This window comes from Colossoma macropomum, unplaced genomic scaffold, assembly GCF_904425465.1.
Source record: "Colossoma macropomum unplaced genomic scaffold, Colossoma_macropomum, whole genome shotgun sequence".
NCBI classification, from domain to species: domain Eukaryota; kingdom Metazoa; phylum Chordata; class Actinopteri; order Characiformes; family Serrasalmidae; genus Colossoma; species Colossoma macropomum.
The window spans coordinates 34541125-34564016 of NW_023494789.1; the positions used below are offsets into that span (position 1 = coordinate 34541125).

Here is a 22892-nt window from a genome sequence, read left to right on the forward strand (position 1 = left end):
ATGCACGATTGGCCCTCAGTAACACGGCTGTGGCGGGGGGAGCAAAGTGACACATACTTCATGCATGTTTGCTTCTCTGTCTCCCAGGCCACACATACTCACATGCACACATAAAGAGGGGATTTGGGATTTAGGGAGAGGCTCCTGGCTGGGTAAACTGTGATCCTCACCCCTGTTAGTCTCACATGGATGCCTGCGATGTTCACAAATTTTTCACACACTTAGTTCCGCAACATCAGCACTGGTGCAAAGGGTGACAGCTAGTGGTGCTAGCTTGAAGTGGTTCAGTTCACTCACGAGAGGTGCCAAAAAGAGTGTGTCCTCAGACATTGGAGATTAAGTTCAAGAATAACCCGAAATTACTTAAGAGTAACCTTAAATAATGAAAAAACAAACATATGATAAATGTTCTGTTTTCTCTGTATGACCAGAGTGATGACATGTATCCAGTCAATGCAGGCAAAAAAGCTTTTCACTGTGTTGGTTCAATGCTCTTAAATTATTTTCTGAAAACTGTGGCCATGAGCTACCAGTGCCCTCTGGTGGCCTAACATAAGAGGTTTAAGCATTGCTCATAATATTAGGGATGCAGGGTCAGAATCGTCCAAGATCAGAATATTTTCTCCAAACATGCAGTTGGCAATTTTTTATTTATTTGCTTTTTTTTGGCTGATCTTTGTTACTATTAATAACATGAGGCAGGTAAGTGCACTTGTGCTGTACCTGAGTGTTGCTGCTCACCTGAACCAAAATGTCACAGCATATCTATGCAGGCCTCATTGTGCAAATAGCCAGCTGCCTCTTACTTTCCATATAGCATCTTATTTGATTCATGTTATTTAAAATAACATGACCAATTATTTATTTACAAATTTAAAAATATGCTAGTGTGTTTCATGTGTTTATCTAGCCCACACAGAGTAAGCTTAGGGGTAAAAACAGGCTAATAAAAATCAGCCAAACTACTTTTGAACGACTGGGTAAAAAAAAAAAATCTATCTGTGCATCCCTAATGAATATATATACAACTCATACAATAAATACAAACAGTGATATTGAAAACATTATATTGTGTGACCACTGTGAAAAGTATACATTATCTGGATAGTGTATCACAAAAATAATACACTGCATATGTGAACCTCTGAGATAAACATTATCAAATATTATGAAAATCATGCAATCTCATGTGATTTCTAATACTTATATCACTGAATAGAATACTGCAGCAGAAGTTGAGCTAATAGTTGGTACATAATATTGTACAGATATACATATGCAAAATCTGCTATGAAAAAGCATTTGTCTGCACATGCAATCTGTTACAAACACACAATACAGTGTATTAACTAGAAAATGTTCTGAGAAGGATACAAACACAAGACACACAAATATAGATACAAGTACAAGACATAAAAATATGTTAATAAAATAAACAAGCTGTGCTGTGTAAATGAAATGTAAGAAAAGCTGAAAAACTGGTTACTCATAGAGGACCTTATACAATATACAAGCCTTTGGCACAATGACACAAAATCAAATGTAAAGTTATATGTGTTCAACTCTCTGAACATCATGTAGTACAAATACATAGAAGTCCTGAAAGTTTTCAGTCTGTGTGTAACAGGGAGAGTCCCATAGTACCATCAAATAAAAACTCAACAGTGCTCAACACATGATGGGGGAAAATGCAATTAACCCTTAAATGCAACCCTCAGGTGGTTAGTGACCTGTGACCTCATTCCCTTCTTCCCTCCCCCAACTCACCTAACATTGTGACAAATATCAATATGTAGCAAAATGTTTTCTAATACATTCAAGTAACTCTGTCACTGTGGAATAAACTTTGGACAATTTTGCATTAGTTTGCAGATAAATATAAGTGCTGATTTGCAAACGACACAAAATTCAGTACTGTGCAAAAGTCTTGGTCATTAAAGAAACTATTAAAGAAGTATTTTTCTTGGCAGTAATTGTGTTTCTACCACTATAACATTAAAATAAAGACAAATAAAATGCAAATGTCTGAACACCAGAACTTTATTTAAATTACAAAGTTCTATGTTTTATTTTTTCCCACTGTGTTAAATTCAGCAAATAAACAAAAATGTGTTAACTGTTTTTCACAAAACAAAACGTAATTTGAGGGGCCCACAAACTTCTGCATACAACTGTGAATACAGTAAAATGTAACAAGAATTGTTTTTTTTAAAAACACTGACTACTATCTTGGTTCAAAGAATACAGTAAGAATTACACACGTTTGTTGCTGACTTTTCGGTGCACTACAGTCATTGTATAAATTTGCTGAATTCCATCAGCAGTGAAGGTGAAGATGGATGTTAACTATAAAAACTGGGCTTTCTTAATTAGGGATTTGGAAACGGTTAAGCTAACACACTGACAGACATACATCATATATATCATAATGTACTCTTTATTTATTTATTTTTTATTTTATTGTTAAGTGATTTCTGAACAAATAAATGCTTACTGCCCATTTAAGTGTCTTTACATACCATTTTCTCAGATGCCTAAGACTTTTGGACAGAAAGAATGAATGTTTGTGATTCAGCTGTGCATTTAAGGGTTAACTGTAACAATTATGTCGTCCTGTTTTAACAGTGTAGTTACAAACGTGGTGATGAGTGCCAGCTAGCCGCTAGAGGACAGCAGCAGATCTGGTTCTTTGCTGTTTTCGGGTGTACTTTTACGTCCACAACCAGCTGACATCTGAGCCAAGTGGGCGGCTCGGAGAGTGGCTGGAGAGGGTGGGGTCTCGGCCAGGCCTGGCTTCTTAGGCGGGATGGGGGGTGGAATCCCCCTCTCAGCTCTGGGGATAGTGGGCGAGCGAACTCCAGGAGACAGGGCACGGTAGTCTGTGCCGAAGGGTGAGCTGTTAGGGGCAGCTGCTTTGGAGCTCTGCTGGCTGCTGAAGCGACTCAGGGCCTGGGTGAGTGTGCTGCGGGCCGCCTGTTTGGAGGCACTGCCCTCCAGTGGGGGAACTGGGGAAGCGCAGGGCGAGAGGGGAGGAAAAGGAGAGGTGGGCTGAGACTCTTGCTCAGCCGTGGACTGGAACTTGTGACGGGCTGCGTGGAAACGCTGATGGATGCCAGCCTGATAGGCAGCCTGAACGCTGGGGGAGGAGTTTGTTTGTGGGCTGCTGCCTGTATTGTAGGATGACAGATTGTCAGTATTCACATTAGACAGTGAGGGGCTCCCACTGATCAGTTCACTTTGGCTAGGAGTTATACTGGGATGAAAACCTCCGTTTTCCTCATTTTCCGTCTTCTGCCTCTTGCTACTGTCTTCCTGTTTTACAGAGGTGTGGTGACCGTTCATCTTTGTCTGGTTCTTACTCGTTTTCTCCACACTGCCCTCCAGAGCACCATTGCTCATTTGCATCTCTACCTGCTCCTCCTCTCCTCTCAGCTCTCGTGCCTCTCTTCTCAGGCTCTCCACCTCATCCTGCAGTTGCCTGCAGCGTTCCTCCTCCTTCCTCAGCCGCAGAGCCAGCAGCTCCCTCTCCGTGTCAGACTCTGCCAACAGTTCCTCCCTCATGGCCTCCATCTGCATGGCGCGCCTCTTCTCCTCTTCCAGCTCCGCCCTCAGGGTTTGACTGTTGGTCCGCTCACGCTCCAGACGGCGGCTGAGCTCTCCTGCCCGCTGTGCCTCCTCGTGGGCACGGGAGCCTGAGCGCTTGCACTCGCGGCCCAGTGCTGCCATCAGCTGCTTGTGCTGCACACGCTCGTCCTCCAGCTGATCATGCAAGCGCTTATTCTCCTTCTCTATGCGGGAGACCTTCAACTTCTCAAACTCCAACTAAACACATACAAAAAAGTAGTTATTATAAAGGAGTAACCATGACTACAAGCTATAGTTACTATAACTGCAAGGGTGGAAGTAACAAAAAATTAACTGATGAAAAAAAGATAAAAATGTGAACTGAAAACTAAAGTATTATATTATGAAATGATATGATAAAAGCCATTGATCATTTAATCTTTCATTCATTTAACAGTGAATTGGTCAACACGTTACTGCTGATGTCATCAGCGGACTGTCTCACTGAGAGGTGGAAGTGACAAAAACTGCTTGAGTTAAAAGATATATAAGGCAAAAACATAACTAACACTGGAAGATAATTGAGGCAAGTAACAAAAACGGTTTGAGTTAAATAATTAAGAACGCAAGAGATTCACCTCTATTATATGCATTGAATTTATTAAATTCAGTTTCACTTGCATTTTTGTACATAATCAAAGAACATTTCCCTCTTTTTCCATTTTGCTCACATCTAATGTTTCTTCCTTAATGGTTCACAATTGTACCTGAAAGTAACCCTTATCTGTCATTAGGATCATCTAGGACCACACCTGAAAGTGGCTAAAATTACATTTGAAAAAAATCTGATTTTTGTGTTGGCACAGCTCTGAAAATGTACAACCCCAATTCCAAAAAAGTTGGGACGCTGTGTAAAATGTAAATAAACATAAATAAAAACAGAATGCAATGATTTGCAAATCTCACTGACCCATATTTTATTCACAATAGAACACAGAACACATATCAGATGTTGAAAGTGAGATATTTTACCATTTCATGAAAAACATTAACTCATTTAGAACTTGATGGTGACAACGCATCTCAAAAAAGTTGGGACGGGGTAACAAAAGGCTGGAAAAGTAAGTGATACTAAGAAAAAACAGCTGAAGGACTAATTTGGAACTTACTCACATGACTGGGTATAAAAAGAGCATTTTAGAGAGGCAGAGTCGCTCAGAAGCAAGGATGGGCAGAGGTTCACCAACCTGTGAAAAACTGCATCTAAAACTATGAAACAATTTCAGAAAAATGTTCCTCAATGTAAAATTGCAAAGACTTTGGATATCCCACCATCTACAGTGCATAAAATCATCAAAAGATTCAGAGAATCTGGAGAAATCCCTGTGCACAAGGGATAAGGCCGATGGTCAATATTGGATGCTTGTGATCATCGGGCTCTCAGGCAGCACTGCATTTAAAACAGGCATGATTCTGTACTGGAAATCACTGCATCGGCTCAGAAATCACTGTCTGTAAACACAGTTCACCGTGCATCCACAAACGCAAGTTAAAGCTGTATCACGCAAAGAAGAAATCATATGTAAACAGTATCCAGAAATGCTGCCAACTTCTCTGGGCCCAAGCTCATTTAAGATGGACTGAGGCGAAGTGGAAAAGTGTCCTGTGCTCGAATTAATCAAAATTTGAAATTCTTTTTGGAAATCATGGACACTGCATCCCCCACGCTAAAGACCTCCCAGCTTGTTATTAGCACACAGTTCAAAAGCCAGCATCCACGATGGTATGGTGGAGCATTAGTGCACATGGCATGGGTAACTTGCACATTTGTGAAGGCACCATTAATGCTGAACGAAATATACAGGTTTTGGCAACATATGCTGCCATCCAGTTTCTTTTTCAAAGAAGGCCTTGCATATTTCAGCAAGACAATGCTAAACTACACTAGCATTCACCACAACAGCATGGCTTTGCAGAAGAAGAGTTCAGGTGCTGAACTGGCCTGCCTGCAGTCCAGACCTTTCACCTAGGAAACATTTGGCGCATCATGAATCTAAAAATCCGGCAAAGTACACCAAGGACTGTTGAGCAGCTAGAATCCTACATCAGACAAGAATGGGACAAAAACTCCAGCAATTGGTCTCCTCACCTCCCAGACGTTTACAGGCTGTTGTTAAAAGGAGAGGGGATGCTACATAATGGTAGACATGGCCCTGTCCCAACTTTTTTGAGATGCGTTGCTGCCATCAAGTTCTAAATGAGTTAATATTTTTCATGAAATGGTAAAATGTCTCACTTTCAACATCTGATATGTGTTCTGTGTTCTATTGTGAATAAAATATGGGTCTATAAGATTTGCAAATCATCATATTCTGTTTTTATTTACATTTATTTACATTTTACACAGTGTCCCAACTTTTTTGGAATTGGGATTGTAGATATCTGTCACATTTAGGGAAAGAATCAGATTTGTGCCATTCTCAACCCTGTAATTTGAACATATTCTTAATGTCATTTGTATTTTTGTTTTCTAAATGACCTTTCTCAGTATGACACAACAGTAAATCCCTGTAAATAAATCAATTTTATTTTAAATTAGCACAGCATTTACTGTTAATATCTTAAATATTTTTACAAAAACATAAAATTTTTTCAAGACACAAGCTCATGAGCTACAAAGCTCTGTACCTGCTGCAGGAGGCGCTCTCGCTCTTTCTCTAAAATACAGGTGACATCATCTCCTTCGGCTGTATCCTCAGCGTGCCTCCTCTTCTCTTCCTCTAAATCTGCAATGACCTGACACCAACACAGGGGGGCACCAGAGAAACAAAAGAATGCAGGTTAAATAGTCTTAATGCAATAAAACAGCGAGACAATCTCTCAGTGACCTGCTACGGTGTGTCAGTGACGGGAAAATCCAATTTGAGTGACAAACGCATGACAGTGTCACTGTTGATGTCTGTGATGTTTGCTTTTTTCCATGACATGTTAAAACCTTGCACAGACATCAGGAACACACCCCCTGATGTGTGGTACCTAATTAACTTTTTTAGCTCTTCTAAAAGAGCACAAGTACAGAATGCTATCAAAGGATGTTTTCCGTGTCTAATGGAGGTGCTCTATGATTACAGTTTCAAAAAGTACAAAAATGAATTTCAATACCACTCGTCCAGAAATGGAGATGCCCTTAAATAAAAGGTTAAAACCGTTTAACCAATAAAGGCTTTTTAGCTTCTCACTCCAAGAGTGAAGAGGAATTAAAATTTTCTTAAAACACATATCTAGTGACCCAGCTACTCATTCATTGGTCCCCTTATCCACCCATCCTTCCTTCTCTCTCTCCCCAATTCTCACCTTCCTGTGTCTGCTCTCAGCAGCTGCCAGCTGTTTCAGCATCTTCTCCCGCATCGTTCTGCAATGTCCCACCACCTCTCTGAGCATGGACAGAGGATCAGTTTTTTTTTTGTCCTCTTGTCTCTGGGAAGAGTTTGCTTCATCTTCCTTGGGCTGAGCAGAGCCCTGGAGGACCTCACTGTCCCTCTGCAGGGCCAGAAAAGGATTGCTCAGGTCATATCTGCCATAGTGCTCCCACACGCGTGCATCCCTGCGCTGGGCCTGCAGAGGAAGTAGAATAAAAGAAAGTAAAAGCAAGTATTAGTAGTAGCCTGTAGTTATTTAGTAGTTACTATTGCATTTTCACTAATATTTAATGTAAATAAGTCACAGTTATCACTGGTGAGAACAAAACCATGTTGCAATTTTATAGTAAGTATATTCAATCATTGAAACATCCAAAGAAATTCTATTGAAAGTGCACAATCTAAACACAGTACCATATTTGTGTTCATTAGAGAAGAGAAAGTAAAAGAAGAGATATTTTATGATTTCATGAAAGGTTATTGTTGTGCATTCAGTCCTGTTTTGCAGATAAAAAAAAACAACCTTGACATTTTTGCCATGTTTCTTTTTTCTTATAAATTTAATTGTGGCCAATTCCACTTACTAGATAGGTCTCCCCCTATTATACAGTGCTACTTTGCTGGGAGGGTGAAGGCTGGACACATGCTGCTCCATCACATCTTTTCTGCCACTAATGCAATGTGATTTGCACAGCCTAATGTGCTTGTGTCAGCTAACAGACACCTGCATTGGCTAGCATCTCACTGAGTGATGGGAGAGGGAGGGCCACTCTACCCACCAAGAGAGAAAGGGGCCAAATATGCTCTCTTGGAGTCCCAGTCACGGATGGCTGAGGCATTGTTGAAAATTGTTGAAGACATTTTTTTCATGCGTTTGTCATTGAATGGCATTAAAACAAATGGAAAAAAAACTGGCACAAATGCAAATCAAATGTAAATCTAATTTATTAAGTAACTAACAATGTATTAATTATGTAGTAATGTAATCACATTTAGACAGTATAGCAAAATAACAATGATATCTTCATACCTGTAAGGGTTAATTAACTTTCATGTCAAGAAATTCTTTCTTTTATCTTTAATCTGGGATGTGCAGAGAAGATTTTGCTGAATTCTTACAAATTCAGTACAAAACTGTAATTACAACCATGTTCTTGTGATCCAGGTCAAGGAGAGTGTTTTAAAGTCTGCCCTAGTCCCCTCTCTCTGTTTTTCACACACATGCTTCTCTTTCTAAACAGGAAACGTGATGATACAGAGCCCTTGACCCTGCCAAGAGCAACATAAACCATCCTTTAAAGCACAACATGCGTGTGAGCGTGCCTTCAGTCTTTTGCATTCATTTATTCAGGCAAGGTACGACGCGGGAGGTCCGCACAGGCAGAGAGCGAAAACTGCCTGGAGTGGGTCCCTGCAGGATGCAAGGCCTAAACAAAGTTTCAACTGTGGAGTCATTTAGGTCCTTGCAGCAGAGCACTTCACTGTGAAGAGCTGATTCAAGCCAGCACACAAGAATGGCACAGCTATACAGTTAGCAAAGGAATTATACAGACTACAAAGCCAGTCTAGATGGCCTAAGATGTTTGAGGGAAATGGGAAGATTGAAGAGAGGGTGGTTTCTCTGTTTTAAGGCTGAGCTTTGAGGTCACAGCTTTGAGGTCTGCACAGACAGCATTCAGGTCGTAACATGAACAGCCATCTGATAAGTGGTTGTGCGTGTGCGTGCATGTGTGTGTTTTTAACCCTTTGTGCCAGTTCAGCTGTGGAAGACAAGTGGATAAAGTGACCAAGTATATGTGTGCTCAGCTGCAGTTTTTTCATTCTGAAATCAAGATTTGATTGAACTGTCTTTATTCTACACAGCTATAATTATATAACTACTCAGACTGGTTTGGTTTAGATAAAGTTCTCAAACACCTGCTGTGCTGCCACTAGCAAAACAAGCCCCCAAAATCGCAGCCCCTAGAATGTCACGTAAAATCTCAGACATTTGAGTGTCGGCACAAGGCCCGCCTCCTCCCCACCCACCTTGTTTCAATAGCAAATGAGAGACGACGAGAAGAGATGGCATATTAGTGATACAGTTTTATATTTCAATACAGTTTCGAATTTGATTTTGCAATATTGTATTGAAATCGTTGCACTTCTACATCATACTGACATGAAATTCAATTTGTCTTCCAGTGCAGAAATCACAGAATGTTCTTTCTTTTAGCTACCCAGATCCAAGCCAGAAAGACACAGATGAAGACTGAACAGTGGTGGTGAGTCACCCTTCCATAATTAACGGTCTATTCTGCGGCCTTTGAACCTTCAGCGACCTCCATGGCACTGGCTCTACAAGAGACAGAGTCAGGCAATGCAGTTGTGACACAAAGACAGAGTGTATCACACTCCCCAGGACATGGAAGGAGCAGGCTCTGTGCTGTTCTTCACGGAGGAGGCTTTGGAAGCACATTCCTAGAAGAGCATTTTATTAAGCATGTGCTCAGTAAAGTGGCAGATTTTACCAAGAGTTGAGCTAAGAGAATGTGTGTGTCCCGAATATGTACAAAACCCCCAAAACAGGAGTAACCTATCTAGTCAGGAGCAGCATAATTGTCCAGACTTTGTAAAGTGTTTTTTGCAAAGACTGTATGTTTCATTTTTAAAACTGAAAAGGCACAAAGGTTCAGGTTTAGGATTAGACTAACATTAGACTAAGAAAATTCCTATTACATTTTTTAATGTTACATACAGGCCATTATATACTAGAAAATGTGGCACTGTAGATATAACAAAATGCAATGCTCAATGATTAGTTACAAATAACTACAGAAAATAATGTGATTAAACAAAATTAATTATTTTAATTGACAGCTCTAATAAAAACAAATGTGTGTTTTTAGAGGAGAGAGAGCAAGAGAAAGAGAGAAGGAATGCCCCCAGATACCGAAAAAAAGCCTTCAAACAGCAGAAAATCACGCAGCCAACAGGTGTGAGAGAAGAAAAAAGTCCAGTAAAATGCACTGTTTTACATGCCAGCACAGGTCAGAGGTTCTGACAGGTTTGTGAGAGGGGGAGCAGCCTTTCTTTCCCTCCAATGTAAATCAACAATGGCAGATGGGAAATTCTGCCTTCCACTTATATTAACAGCATCCAGTCACTCTAACAAAGTTAGCCACCTGGAGGTCTCATGAGTTCTACATCTTACAGAATTCCAAGGAGCCGGGGAATCGAGCGAGGACGAGATTGAGTTCTGATGAGTTGAGTGTGCTTCAGGCCACCAGTAGTTAGGCTTCTGGCATTAACTGACAGGGACAAGCCTGCTGACAGGCAGAGATAAGACTGGCTTAAGACATGGTCCTGAGAAAGAATGTGGCATGACATTATGATTTTCACAGCATTAGCCGATCCGTGCTGCTATTCACTATAAATGAGAAAGATTGTTCTTTATAAAAAGTTCCGCTTGGCCTGAAGAACAACTGGTCAATTGAAATGTGAAGGAGAAAAAAGAAACAGGAAAATAAGGAAAAGGCGTTTCTGAAGGAAATGTGATCCTATTGAAGATAAAGAACATGGAACTCTTACATAACGCATCTGAAGAAGAAAAATAGCTATATATTTGTTTACGGCAGGAGCCAAGGCTGGACAGACACAGTACGACAATTTGCGGGGCTATAACTGCCTCTCCGCTGTGAAAGCTCTCTCTCCACATTCTTTAGTGAAAACACCCTCACTTCACACAGAACAAAAACAAACTCCAACCAGGTCCCTGCATTAGGCATTTAAGCTAGAGCAACAAATTGGAAGCTGAGTTTGCTGAGGCTAGTCCTAATGAAAATACACTCGACCATCTCACTTCCTCCCGCAAAGAAAACACTGAAACAAGTGAAAGCACTTTCTACAGGGGTACACTATGCAACACTGCCGTGGCTGTTTTGATTTCAGATTATAGTGTTTTGACACTAATAGCTTCCTAAGTTATCAAAATTCTGTTTTTGTGTTTTTGTTGGAAATCCCCATTATAGTTGAACAAAGTCAATTCTCTCAATAAATCTGAGATCTAAGTTTACCAAAAATATATGCTACAGGTCAAAGGTTTGGAATCAGTTTTATTCATGTAAAACCAGGTTGCAGGTACATGTATAAAATGACTCTATTAAGTTGCTATCAGTCTACATATTCAGTTTTCAAGTAATTTGTCTAAAGAAATGTTAGATGTGTCCAGGATGAACAACAAAGCTTCTAATACGACAGAGAAAGCTGTACAGCTTTGATAATGAAGTTGTAATAAAATTCATTCAATAATACTAAAGTTAACATCCAGAAATACCTCATATTTTACAAGTGGTGATTAAATCTCAAGGCAGATAATGAATAAAGGAACAACTGTAAATACATGTTGAAGTATAAACATTGTTTCTTTCCCCCCAAAAAACGTTATGCTAAACAAAACATTTAATACTTTCAGGTGTTTAACTTACAGTATTTCAATATATGTGGTATAAGTTATTATTGAATCGAACAACAGCAATTATTTATATGACAAGTGATTCCAATTTTTTGAAAGTTGGTGTACTTTTCAGTAATTTAAGGGAAAACAAATCCAAATCACACAAAACACTGTGCTCACTTCCTGATTTTTTATTCCGCTGTATGAAATCAAACTTTCATCTTTCGGCACAAGCCAGAGCTAACAAAACAGGAACAATAACTAAAGTTTTATTACCAGCCTATTAATAATCCAATATTTATTGAAAATAATACAGCATTTCAATTGCATATAAAGATAGTGACTGACACTGAAAACATGGAATAAAGAAATCTGATTAAATTAAATAGAATTTTATGTAACTAACAGATAACATTTTAAACTTAATAAAGAACATCAAACACTTTACTGCTGATCACATCTTGTAATCTGTTATTAGTCGTGTATGTGTGAGTGCATGTGTACATATGCTCATGTATTTGTGTGTGGATTAAATCAATTATCTGAGGCCAGCTGCACAAGAAGAGCTTGAAGAGATTAACCTACTAAAGACTGATGAAGTTGGTTAGCGTCTTCCTGTGGCTCATCTAAAAGAGTGTGTGTGTAGTTATCATCCTTTGAAGGGGAACAGGCACATACATTATGAATGAACGATTTTTCAATTGTCAAGAAAAACGTAATTTGGTGTGGTCAGATGTCTGTTAAACTTTTGGTGCTGAGTACACTGCAATCCCCTGATTTCACTGCAATCCAGCACCAAAAGTTTAACAAGTTGTCCCCAGACATCTGACCACACCAAATAAATATCTAGTAAGTTATCTAATAAAATACTCATGTTAGCTAATAGAACCAATTTTCTCTTGCAAGAGGTGCCATATATTTTTACTGCATTTAATGAGTTCTCCACTCACACGACACACATCTACATGCTTAACTGGGGACTTTCAGCCATGCCAACTTCTGTAACATACATGTGTTAACAATAGGCTTGTTGTCTGCTGCATTTATATTAGTGAAGCGAAGCTATTTTCATTTCATTTCTATGGAGACAGATGGCCACTGTGGATTCAGGAAGTGGCAGCAGTACGAAGCATGCAGAGAGAAGGATAAAAAGTTAAGCTTTTCTCAATTTTATGCAAATGAGAAGTCAGTTTCACTGGGCAGCAGCCAGTCAGATTGTTACACTATGCTATAGTGTACCTGTCTACATTTAAACCGCAAGCTGAAATCAGCATTGAAGGCAGATGGAGGAAAATTAGTGGGAGATTTTTACATTCTACTTTAAAACAAGTGATACTGAAAGCTAGGTATTAATAATAATTAGGCTATCATGCTTAAACTACTCAAACATTCTACTACATCAGGAACAAATACACAGCTAACAACATCACATCACACAATGGGCATCTTCGGTATTTCAGGCTAGATTTGTTTCATGAATGTATAAGACTCCTTTTTTCGCTCCAATATCCGATTCAGGGTTTTCTGCTGATATTGGCCCGATGCTGATACCAGATGCTGGATAGGGGTCATCTGCAGTCCTACTTAAGCTGTAACATTAGACACAATGCCTTGCAATTACTTGATACTTGTTTTCACTAGCATCTCTTCACGCCTCACAAGAAAACAAATCATACAGATACTCTGACAACATAAAACATTTGTAGATTTGTTCTCTACCTTGCTTGCTTAAAGCTTTTAATCTTTTTGGAACAGACTCTTGTGGTGGCATGCAACTGGTGTCATGGAACAAAATCTACTTTTAGTGTTTTCCTTCAGCCACTGGTTGCTATTAGGGACAAACAAGACATGGAAAACATTATTTTCGTGTTGATGATTAGTTCCACTTCCTTTTTTTACTAGCAAACGTGTAAAAAAGTGCATCACTTCCACAACTGGTGTCAAACATAGAAAACATAGACTCAAACCTCAACAGCTTCATTTGCTGAAGTGTTAAGGGCTCGATTTGCAGAAGAATCATCTCTGTGTGGTTGGCGATTAGCAAACCTGTCCATTAACTCACAAAAATGTGACTGCTAAGATTCAAAGGAGTCAATGTTCATTGAAACCAAGACTCAAAGTGGTGTTTTTCACAGACACTTCTGACACATAGTGAGTAAACCTCAGCATACATCCATGATGGAGATGATCAGATGGGCTTTAATGTGTTCATTCAACACAGTAATGCCACTGTCATTTCAGCATGCTGAAACATGACCTGTTAGAAACCACACAAAAAACATTCAGAAGAATGCAGACGAGTTCCCATGGGCTGTATCAGCCAACTTGTCTGAAGAAAAAACATTAACCACTCACTATCATTATCTGATTAACAGCTCTCACAAGTCCAGAGCGCTGATAAACAAGCACATACATGCGCATAAATGTACCGCTGACAGCCGTCTGCACCCACAGCTGACGCAGACCCTTCAGAGGAACGCCAAGGTCACCTTATTGCTTTTATCCTTCCATCTCAGTTTGAAAAGGATCTGCCTTGTCACCATGTGCTTCATACACAAACACTCACTCACAAGTCAAGTGTTCCAAGCAGGAATCCATGAGATACCATCTGTAGCTACGCATATCCAGGACACCAAAGTTTACTCTAATTTCCCAGAACAGAGAACACAAACCCACAGTGGAGGAAAATGCATGGGTTTAACTCATGCTAACATGACTGGATGAACAGACAGCATTCAAATAAAGACACACTAACATCAGACCCACAGAGCTGGCATTACTATAGCTGGATGTGTTTGCGAAAAGCTTTCGGGAAAATAAAATTCTCTGTTCTAGTGACTTCAGTCTAAGGCTAGGAGGTAGAAGTGGGCCGTAAGAACTGAAACTTCTACCACAAGATTTTCCACTACTTGGACAATAACTTTTAATAAATAAAATGGAGTAAGTGAAGTTTGTGAGGAGGACTATACCTGAAGTCCCTCAAACGTCTTGTAAATTTCTGATCTCTACTTTTCTATTGATGAAGTTTTCGCACCCCACCCCCCATCTCCTCAGTTCTATTCATTTTTCCGTCCTTTTAACTCAAAGCAGAAGACACCCAGAACTCCAACCCAAGTTCTCAGAGTTCTCATCCCTCCTACAGTCATACAGTGTCTTTCTTATACTACAACTACATGTCTAAGTCATGGTTTGAATCATGTAAATAATTAATGAATTTTATAAGCCCTTTGTTCTCAGATGGTACAAAAAGCTGGCTGGGATTTCCAGCTTTAGCTATATAGTACAATGGGGTACATTACCTATTATATGGGCTGATGTCATACCAGTATTCACTTTTATACGGGTAAGGAAAGGAAGGAAACAGCCCAGAAGTTGATCCTCCAGCAAAACCTCAAAGTTTATTTGCTCACCCTATTAGTCTTGCACTGATTCATCCCTAAGGTCTGCACTTCACAACCAGGCAAACAAAACCCACAGTCACCTCAACTCCAGCAGATTCTGTTGCTATATGAAGCTAAGATGATTGTTATGTCTTGTGCTTGGCTGCAGAGCACATATTTAACCTCAGCTGCTGGAACTCGGCTGGGCTCAGAAGGCTGGTTTCTGTAAAGAGTGGGGCTTTAGAGCCAGTAGCGGAGCTGGAATGCAATAGACATCCCGGAATGAGAAAAAAAGCTCAATAACAATGGGGAAAAAAGGACAGTCTCAGTGTAAGTAATGACTGTTGAACAGTTTACAATAATAAAGGTACAAGAATCATTTAGTTTGAAATGAAATGTTCAGCAAGACATTACAATGCTATTTTTGATTAGGATTAGGATAGTGTTTACGTAGTAATTACTATTTACTGTACTACTCATTTTTCAGCATCAGAGAAAAAGCGGAGTACATATGTAAAACACAGAAAATTACAAAGAAGCCTCAGCAATTACATATAATTTTTTCAGTGTTTAGTGTGTTCATCCTTTGCCTTTATTACAGCTTTCATTCTTTTCGGGATACTTGCTTTCAGTTTTTTTTAAAAGAAACCTACAGAGATATTTTTCTACCTCAAAAGTTCAGTCTTAGAGGTTGGTTGCATTTTCTGCTTCTCATGATCCAAGTTAACCAAAAACACAGCAAGTAATGTTGAGGTCTGGACTCTGGGGTGGTCAGTCTTTTGTTCTGAAAATATCAGCAGATTCTTCATTTGTTTTGCAAATTTTCCTCTTGTTTGTCGATTTTCTTTTTTCAGTAACAGCTTCTTGACAGCTACACATCCTTTCAGACCCACAGTGTTGGGTTGTCTTCTCACTGTGGAAGGATGGACATAAACACCTGTGGATTTTTCCGATCTTAAGTAAGAGTGGAGCTTGATTTTCTCCTCTCTCTCAAAGATAAAAGCTCTTTTTATCTGATGGTGACAGTTTTGGTGTCTACCAGGTCTTGCATGGTTGTTAGGAGTCCCATTTTCTCTATAACTTAAGTCATTTTTTAACTCCAGTTTTGTTAACTCCTGTTTTGTTACCGATTTTCCTTACCTACTTGCCCCTTCCTTATGGAAGTGAATTATCATACATCACCTAAGAAATATCATCTGAAAAAGTAATAACCTATAATGGCTTAATGGCTGGAAGTTAAATAAATGAAGGGTGGTCTCTGACTTTTGCACATTACTGTAAGGTATAAATAAGAATGACTACAAGAAGGCCTTGTTCTCTCCATGGCTGGTGTTCAACCAAAAGAGATAGACTGCTCTTAGTTATGTTTCCATTAAAATGCCAGGAAATGGTAAAAGACAATACATTTTAACTGCAATCAGAATCAGAGTTCATGTCTTCAGCAGTAATCCCATAATACATATGTGTCAAGAAAATGGCAAATCTAGCACTTACTTTAGATGTCAAGCATTTTCAACATACAAAAAGTAGAGCTGTGCACTCACATTAGCTGTGTTAGAGTTCTAAAGCACTACCAGGACGTTAGTATTAACATCTGAAGGCACGCAGCTGAGCTATGTGCCAGATAAACATCTGGATTTCATTGAGTGGTACAACTGTAATATCTCTCTGGGGCATCCTGCATGCCATACAAAACTCTAAACCTGCCTGGTGGACAACAGCCTAATGTCAGTGAGCTGCTCGCAGTCTGAAATTAAAACTAAGTGTAATTCTGGACCTAATTTAATAGGTAAACAACATGTTTCCCAATTAGGCACTGCACATTGAATCTAAAGTCTAAATGTAAATGACTGATGTGCACTAATTCCAGTCCAGGCTGCTGTAACTGAGCCTCACCAGTTACAGTAGTTAAACATGATGGCTGCAATGACTAGTTGACAAATCGACAACGTCAATTTTGAAAAAATGTCCTTTATGAATTTTACTGTCAGTGTGTCATTTGCTTAAAAATGCCATATAACACTCATATAATGGATATAATCATCTTGACAGATTGTAATACACTACAGGAGGCATTGAGGTAACATAGTTTCTACTTCTTGTTAAAGCATAAAAAAAGAAAGTGCTTCTCACACAAATGAAACTTTCAACAATGGTGGTGGCACAGAGAGAGGAACCGAAACGTTATATGAGTAGGCACATGAGCAGATGAAGTAACTGAAAAATACACTATGTCTGTACATTATTATTTCAAAATATTACAGATACCTGCTCATCCAATGTTTCTTCTGAAATCAAGGGTATTTATAGGACGTTTGTCCACTCTTTGCTGCAGTAACAGCCTCTACTCTTTTGGGGAGGCTCTACACTAGATGTTTGAACATTGCTGTGAGGTTCCTCAGCCACAAAAGAGCATTAGTGAGGTCAAGTACTAATATTGTATGATTAGTTATGGATCATAAACATCACACCACCTCCCAAAGAAATTGTATGGTGCTCTTAGGTGACCTCTTGGTGCCTCTCTCTACTGGCAATGCTTTTCTGTGTGCACAACTGAACGTCTGTGTCAGCAATAATTGCAAATAGTTCAATTCACAAATTCAGAAGGGTGTCTGAATACCTTTGGGACATAAATTGTATCCCTCTCCTACTTTCAGTTATATCAGGATAAGATGTAAAAAAACGTATTGATTTTACATGTGTTGGCATGTAAACACATGCAAAATATAACTAACTAAAGTACCAACAAGGAAACGCTGCTACCAGGAAAGCACTTTTGGTTCTGCAACAGTTTCAAATTCCAGCAAAATACTGCAACATGTTCTTTAAACTAGTCACAGGGTGTTCGTGGTGCTGTTTTAGCCATGCCTGACTGGGGCTTTAGAATAGAAATTACCCACTGTGGGTGCAAGACACCAAAACTCATTGGCAACTCATAATGTCTTGATATGCTGCCAACAACTGTCTGCACTAGTATAAGGGACTGCTGTGTTGGACCTCGAGCAGTAGTGAAGATGCTGCACTCACTCACCCTGAGGGCCTGGATGACGAGGTCTCGAGCCTCCAGCTCTCCCTCCAGCACACTGAAGAGCAGCAGCACATCTCTCTTACTCAGAGCATCCACATTCAGCCTGGACTCCTGGCAACATCACACACAAAATAAGAGCAAATAAACTATGCACATATATTTCCTTTTCCCATTTTTTTTCGTACTGTAAGTAAAGGGAAAGCAGGAGAGTGAGTTACACAGGCCAGAGCCACCGTGTTTCTGCCAGCACTTCAAACGGGTAGGAAGTAACATTGGGCTTATACCAACATTTTCATTTCTCAGTATAAGCAGGGCTTTGAGGTGGTGAGTTACAGTTACGGCCACAAATGTGATTTGCTTTCTTGTCTGTCATCACGCATGTTCAAGAAATACATAAAAATACATCCTATAATTGAGAATATATGAGTAACCTTTAAAAGTCTTAAAACCCTTAAAACCCTCATGAGTTGTTATTGTCATTTTGCTGTACGTTCCATTCATGCCAATTACATAGTTATCTACAAAGTACACTACTTAATGAATTTACATTTATTTTATAAAATTTACATTCGTTAAAGTCTCAATATTGAGCAATGATAAAAGACTGAAAAACTCTCCCTTCCCAAATATAATATCAATTGACAGTTTAAAACAGGGGTGTCAAACTGGGTGACTTCTGGCCATGGCTCTACAGAAATTTCATTTTTATATCATTCTGAATTAAACTTAGAATGGCTTGCTAATTAGCTGATGAGTTGAATCAGGTAGAACGTTAAACTCTGCAGAACTGTGGCCCCAAAGGAACCCAGTTTGACAATCCTGGTTTACAATCTGCACGTCCGATAGAATTTCTCTGCTTGTTTCAATAAACTAAGGGTGAGAAAAAATGTATGTCAAATCATAACACACTTCTCTTATTGCCCGTGATATCCGTGATCTCCAAGGGTCAAAACGCAGTTTTTGATGAACTGAATGCTCATTTGAAATAGCTAGAGCTGAATGGAGTGTGGGAACACACTGTTAACTAAAGTTAACAAAAATGTTACAATTCAGCAACATTACAGAGTAATTATGTGCATGATGGGTTAATCCCTTCGGTTCATTAGGCTGTTCTGTGAATGCAGGTTAGTGAGCCTACATCACATTCAACAGACTGCGGTATATCAGTGTGCTTCACTTTGCCAACCAATGCTGTTTATAGTTTTATTCTGAATAGCACAAGTACTACAATTCAGTTCATCAGGTTAATCTGCAAACTTAAATACATTTTGTCCTTCATCTATGCACTGTTTTATATCTCTTTCTTTAATACTTTGTAATGAATGAACTATATGTGAACTGTGACAAGCCCTCGGATACTTTTTAAATATCATAAATAGCAAGGCAGTAACTATGAAAGAGTGATGTGCAAACTTGCTTGGCAGTACTTTCAGTGTTCTGCCGGTTTACCACCAGACCTATTATGATAAAAAGAACCAGCATGACAGCTTTATGAGCCATTTACTGCCACAATTCAGGAGACGCTTGCAGGATACATTACAGCTAGCGGGAATTCCTCTTTAGGTTAAAGCTGGCAGTAAAATGTCTCAGCAAACTCAGTCAGCCTTGATGTCAACAATGCCTAAAAATGTCAATTGAGGGGAAGTGTTTCTTTGAGCCCGTACAATCGTGTATTACTGGGAATTTTGATTTTTCATGACCTCCACTGTTCCTGGTAAGTACTCCACTGTGTTATGACTCACAGGCACTTGCATGCTGTAACAAATCAGAAGCCTTTCCAGAACAAAATTATCTATTCAAAAATGTGAGATCTTTAAGCACTTCAATTAATAATCACAAGATAACTACAATGATCATCCTGGGCATAGATGAAGCTACATGTGCTCGATACTGTTCTGATTATTCTTTTTGGAAAAATCAAACTGACCTGACTAGACCTCTGTTAGAGAAATGACTGCCAATGTCACAATCACAAAATTAGCATACGCCTGACTTCGTTCATAACATCTAGGCGCTGACGTGGTAAGTCAGCTTTTGGAGGCATCTGTGGGTAGGGATAAACTTAGCATAGGCATATGGGAACAATTAGCCCAGGTACAAGACTGATCATAAGTAGTTCCACTGTTTGGGTAGTAGAGGAGCTGCCTGTTATGGACCACTCTGGCACCAGGGCTTGGGAAAGAAAAACACTCAGGGTCAGACAAAAGGAGTCAGGGGAAATCTGATGCTTACTGTGTAGCTCACTAGTGGAAGCCATAGTGCTGGGAATCCCCACTCCTTTATGGATAAACACTACACACTGTTTTTCACTTCTGCTGTTGGTGAATTTTATCTTACAGAATGTCTCTGTTCATCTAAAAGATAGTCAAAGTCACTAGAGCATGGGAACTGCTTAGAATTTCTTCAGTGGTTTTGTTCAAAAGCAAGGCAGAAATGTCTGCGATGTGGTGAGGTCTTGGTGAAGTTCTTGCAGCTATTACTTACACACACATACACACACCCAAACATGCAAAAACATCTGGATGGTGCATCTCCTTTTCTGTCATAAAGTTCATGAGAAAGAAGACCCATCACTAGTGAGAGAGGGCAATTTTTTTCCATTTTCCCCTCATGAGTCAAAGCCATTTTCCATACCATTAAAGCTGGGGGGGTTCATGTCTTGTCTCAGGGGGTTTTGCTTGTTTAAAGGCTAAAGCTGAAGTTCCAATCTTCACACATTTTAAGTCTCAGTGAGCAAACACAACTCTGTTCTCATCATAATGCAAAAGGGTGCATGGAGCCTGTTCACCAATCTTGTTTCTTTGGTCTGCCGGCACTTCTGCAGTGCTGCAAGCTTGCGTTGAGATTTGTGTGGTCAGCCAAAGTTTCCACATCATGAAGTCATGAGGACTGTGTTACATAATACGGTCTGAAACTTTAGAGCTTGGGCTACTGTACTAGATCAGGAATTCAGGCTGCACTGAACTACAGCTTCCCCCCGCCTCATCAAACTATTACCACTAATCTCAACACGGCATCATTAAAGCTCTCTGCATTAACAGTAATAGCAAGTGTTTTTGTTCAGTTACGCTATTTAATGTGTTTTGAACCAACTTGTTAACAAGCTTGATATTATGTTTTTTTCTTTTATGTGGCTCATTGCACCCAGTAGATCTGTAGCTTTTAAAGGCTTTGATGGCTGCTGTGATTTGTTGTTTAACCACACAAAAACAGATAATTAAAAACATATGGCTCTCAAAAATAGTGCATTTCTTTTTTTCCAAAGATCAGCCTTCATGCCTCAATTAAGGGGAAGATCTACAGGATCAAGATGTAAACAAGCTCACTTACAATTTAGAAAATCTTATGAAGGTCTTTGGCTGGTTTGAAATGAAATATGCGAGACAATATCACTTTCTGCTTTCAAATATAAACCTGTCTTTTTCACTTTTTGTGTCTAATCAGCAGATAAGCACACATTCTTATCACTAAGGATGTTTTTATCAGTCGCCCTCTCTATTTGCAGTATAGAGGTCACTAACCTTTTGCATTTAAAACTCTGCCGTCGCTGTAGGTCCCAGTCATTTCATTTAGAAACACTTTCCCTTGGTGTGATGCTTAAAGCACAACACTTCTAAGATCAAGGATGCAGAGAGAATCCAAATATTCCCACACTTTCAAAAGGTCCCCCTCCCCTAATGCTGGCCCAGAGGCTCTGGTGCCTTTTTATCCATGTTTGTTTGAAGCCTATCTTCTAATGTTCCTTATATGGCTGAGTAATATGGCATTTCCTCCTCGGCCCTCAGCTTTCAGGGGCACTATAGCGTTAAACACGCAGCACCACTCCAGAAGTGAGTCCACATTCCTTCAGGCTCCACAGGCTTTCAATCCAAACTCGCACAAATCTTAGCACAGATTAGCCTCTGAGTGAAATAATGCCAATGCCATTTCCCGGCTGCTGATGCATCTGGCTATTGAGGACATTAATTATTATCGAATTATTTAATAATAGCCTTTTTTGCTGACTTTATCAGTTGTTTCAGCTCTGGGAGCCTCCTATATTCGTATATTCATTTTTCAAGACCTAGTTTAAAAGACGTCCATAAAACTATCATAAGGCTTACTTTGAAATAAGACAGTAATGGCAAAGCTATTTTAATCTATATTAACAGAGTCCAGGCAAGACTAGCTTTCAAGTCATAGGTACATCAATGCAGGGCCAGCACTGCTGTTAAAAACATTAGAAACCGGCCATATGTAGGCATTTTTTGAAGATTTGTTCTTATCTCTATTGCTAACAACCTTAGAGTCTTGTCATGAATCATTTGGCTATTGGATAGCAGCAAATACAGTTAGCTAGGTTAACAATGGTTGTGTCAGCACACCAAACAGTGAAACAGGCTAACTTCCAGACAAAGCCACAGCATTTAACTAGTGATAGTCAGAGAATTTGAATCTCGTCAGAAGCAGCATCGTATCGACTTAAGCTCTGCCAACTGGCTAACACAATAACTTCACTGTATTCTTTGAATCTCCTGACAGTTTGCTAACTTAAGTCCTGCTAAACGGCTGCAGACTAACGGTAAACTAATTTAGGTTAGCGTACTGAACATAAGCTAAGCAAAACTTCGCAAACTACTACACTTGCAACACAAGCATGTAAAAGAGTTCTTTTAAAAGCTTTTTAAGTAGGCTAAAAGAGTAAAGGAAATTCCTACCGTGGTCGGTGCCATTTCCAGCTTTGTTCAGGTCCAGCACCGGTCATCGAATTTTGATTTAGAGCGGATTACATACCGCAATTCGTGAAGAAGAGAGAACGCAACGGAGGAACAACAATTGACATCTCTGACAGCCAATGGGGAACAGTCATTTCATATCGTCGACCAATAGAAAAGCACCTTGGGCAGCAGGAGGCGGGGACTGAGCAAGAAGTTCAGGATGCAGAGATTTCTTTGTGCAGCCAGGCTCTGTCTCCCTCTTAACGAACCACTGTTAGTGCGATAGTGTGGATAGGATGATTTTAATGTTAATTTAAAAAAAATCGACAAATAAATAAATAATGCATGCGGAAGACTTGTTGAAGTGTT

At 39.5% G+C, this 22892-nt stretch overlaps 1 protein-coding gene across 1 annotated transcript; it reads right to left on the reverse strand.

The window, feature by feature from the left end:
* Window positions 1-792: 792 nt before the first annotated feature.
* On the reverse strand, window positions 793-22632 carry cttnbp2nla (CTTNBP2 N-terminal like a). Its single transcript, XM_036571097.1, has 5 exons — window positions 22524-22632; window positions 17830-17937; window positions 6919-7179; window positions 6253-6360; window positions 793-3822 (listed from the first exon to the last, which is right to left on the reverse strand). The coding sequence occupies exons 1-5, from the start codon at window positions 22536-22538 to the stop codon at window positions 2656-2658; spliced, it is 1659 nt and encodes a 552-aa protein (XP_036426990.1). The 5' UTR covers window positions 22539-22632; the 3' UTR covers window positions 793-2655.
* Window positions 22633-22892: the final 260 nt, after the last annotated feature.

Coding starts and splice junctions, on each gene's coding strand:
- cttnbp2nla (XM_036571097.1), bottom strand. Junction 7,180..17,829: donor TCGTCATCCAGGCCCTCAGG/GTGAGTGAGTGC, acceptor CTTCCTCTGCAG/GCCCAGCGCAGGGATGCACG. Junction 6,361..6,918: donor CTGAGAGCAGACACAGGAAG/GTGAGAATTGGG, acceptor TGTTGGTGTCAG/GTCATTGCAGATTTAGAGGA.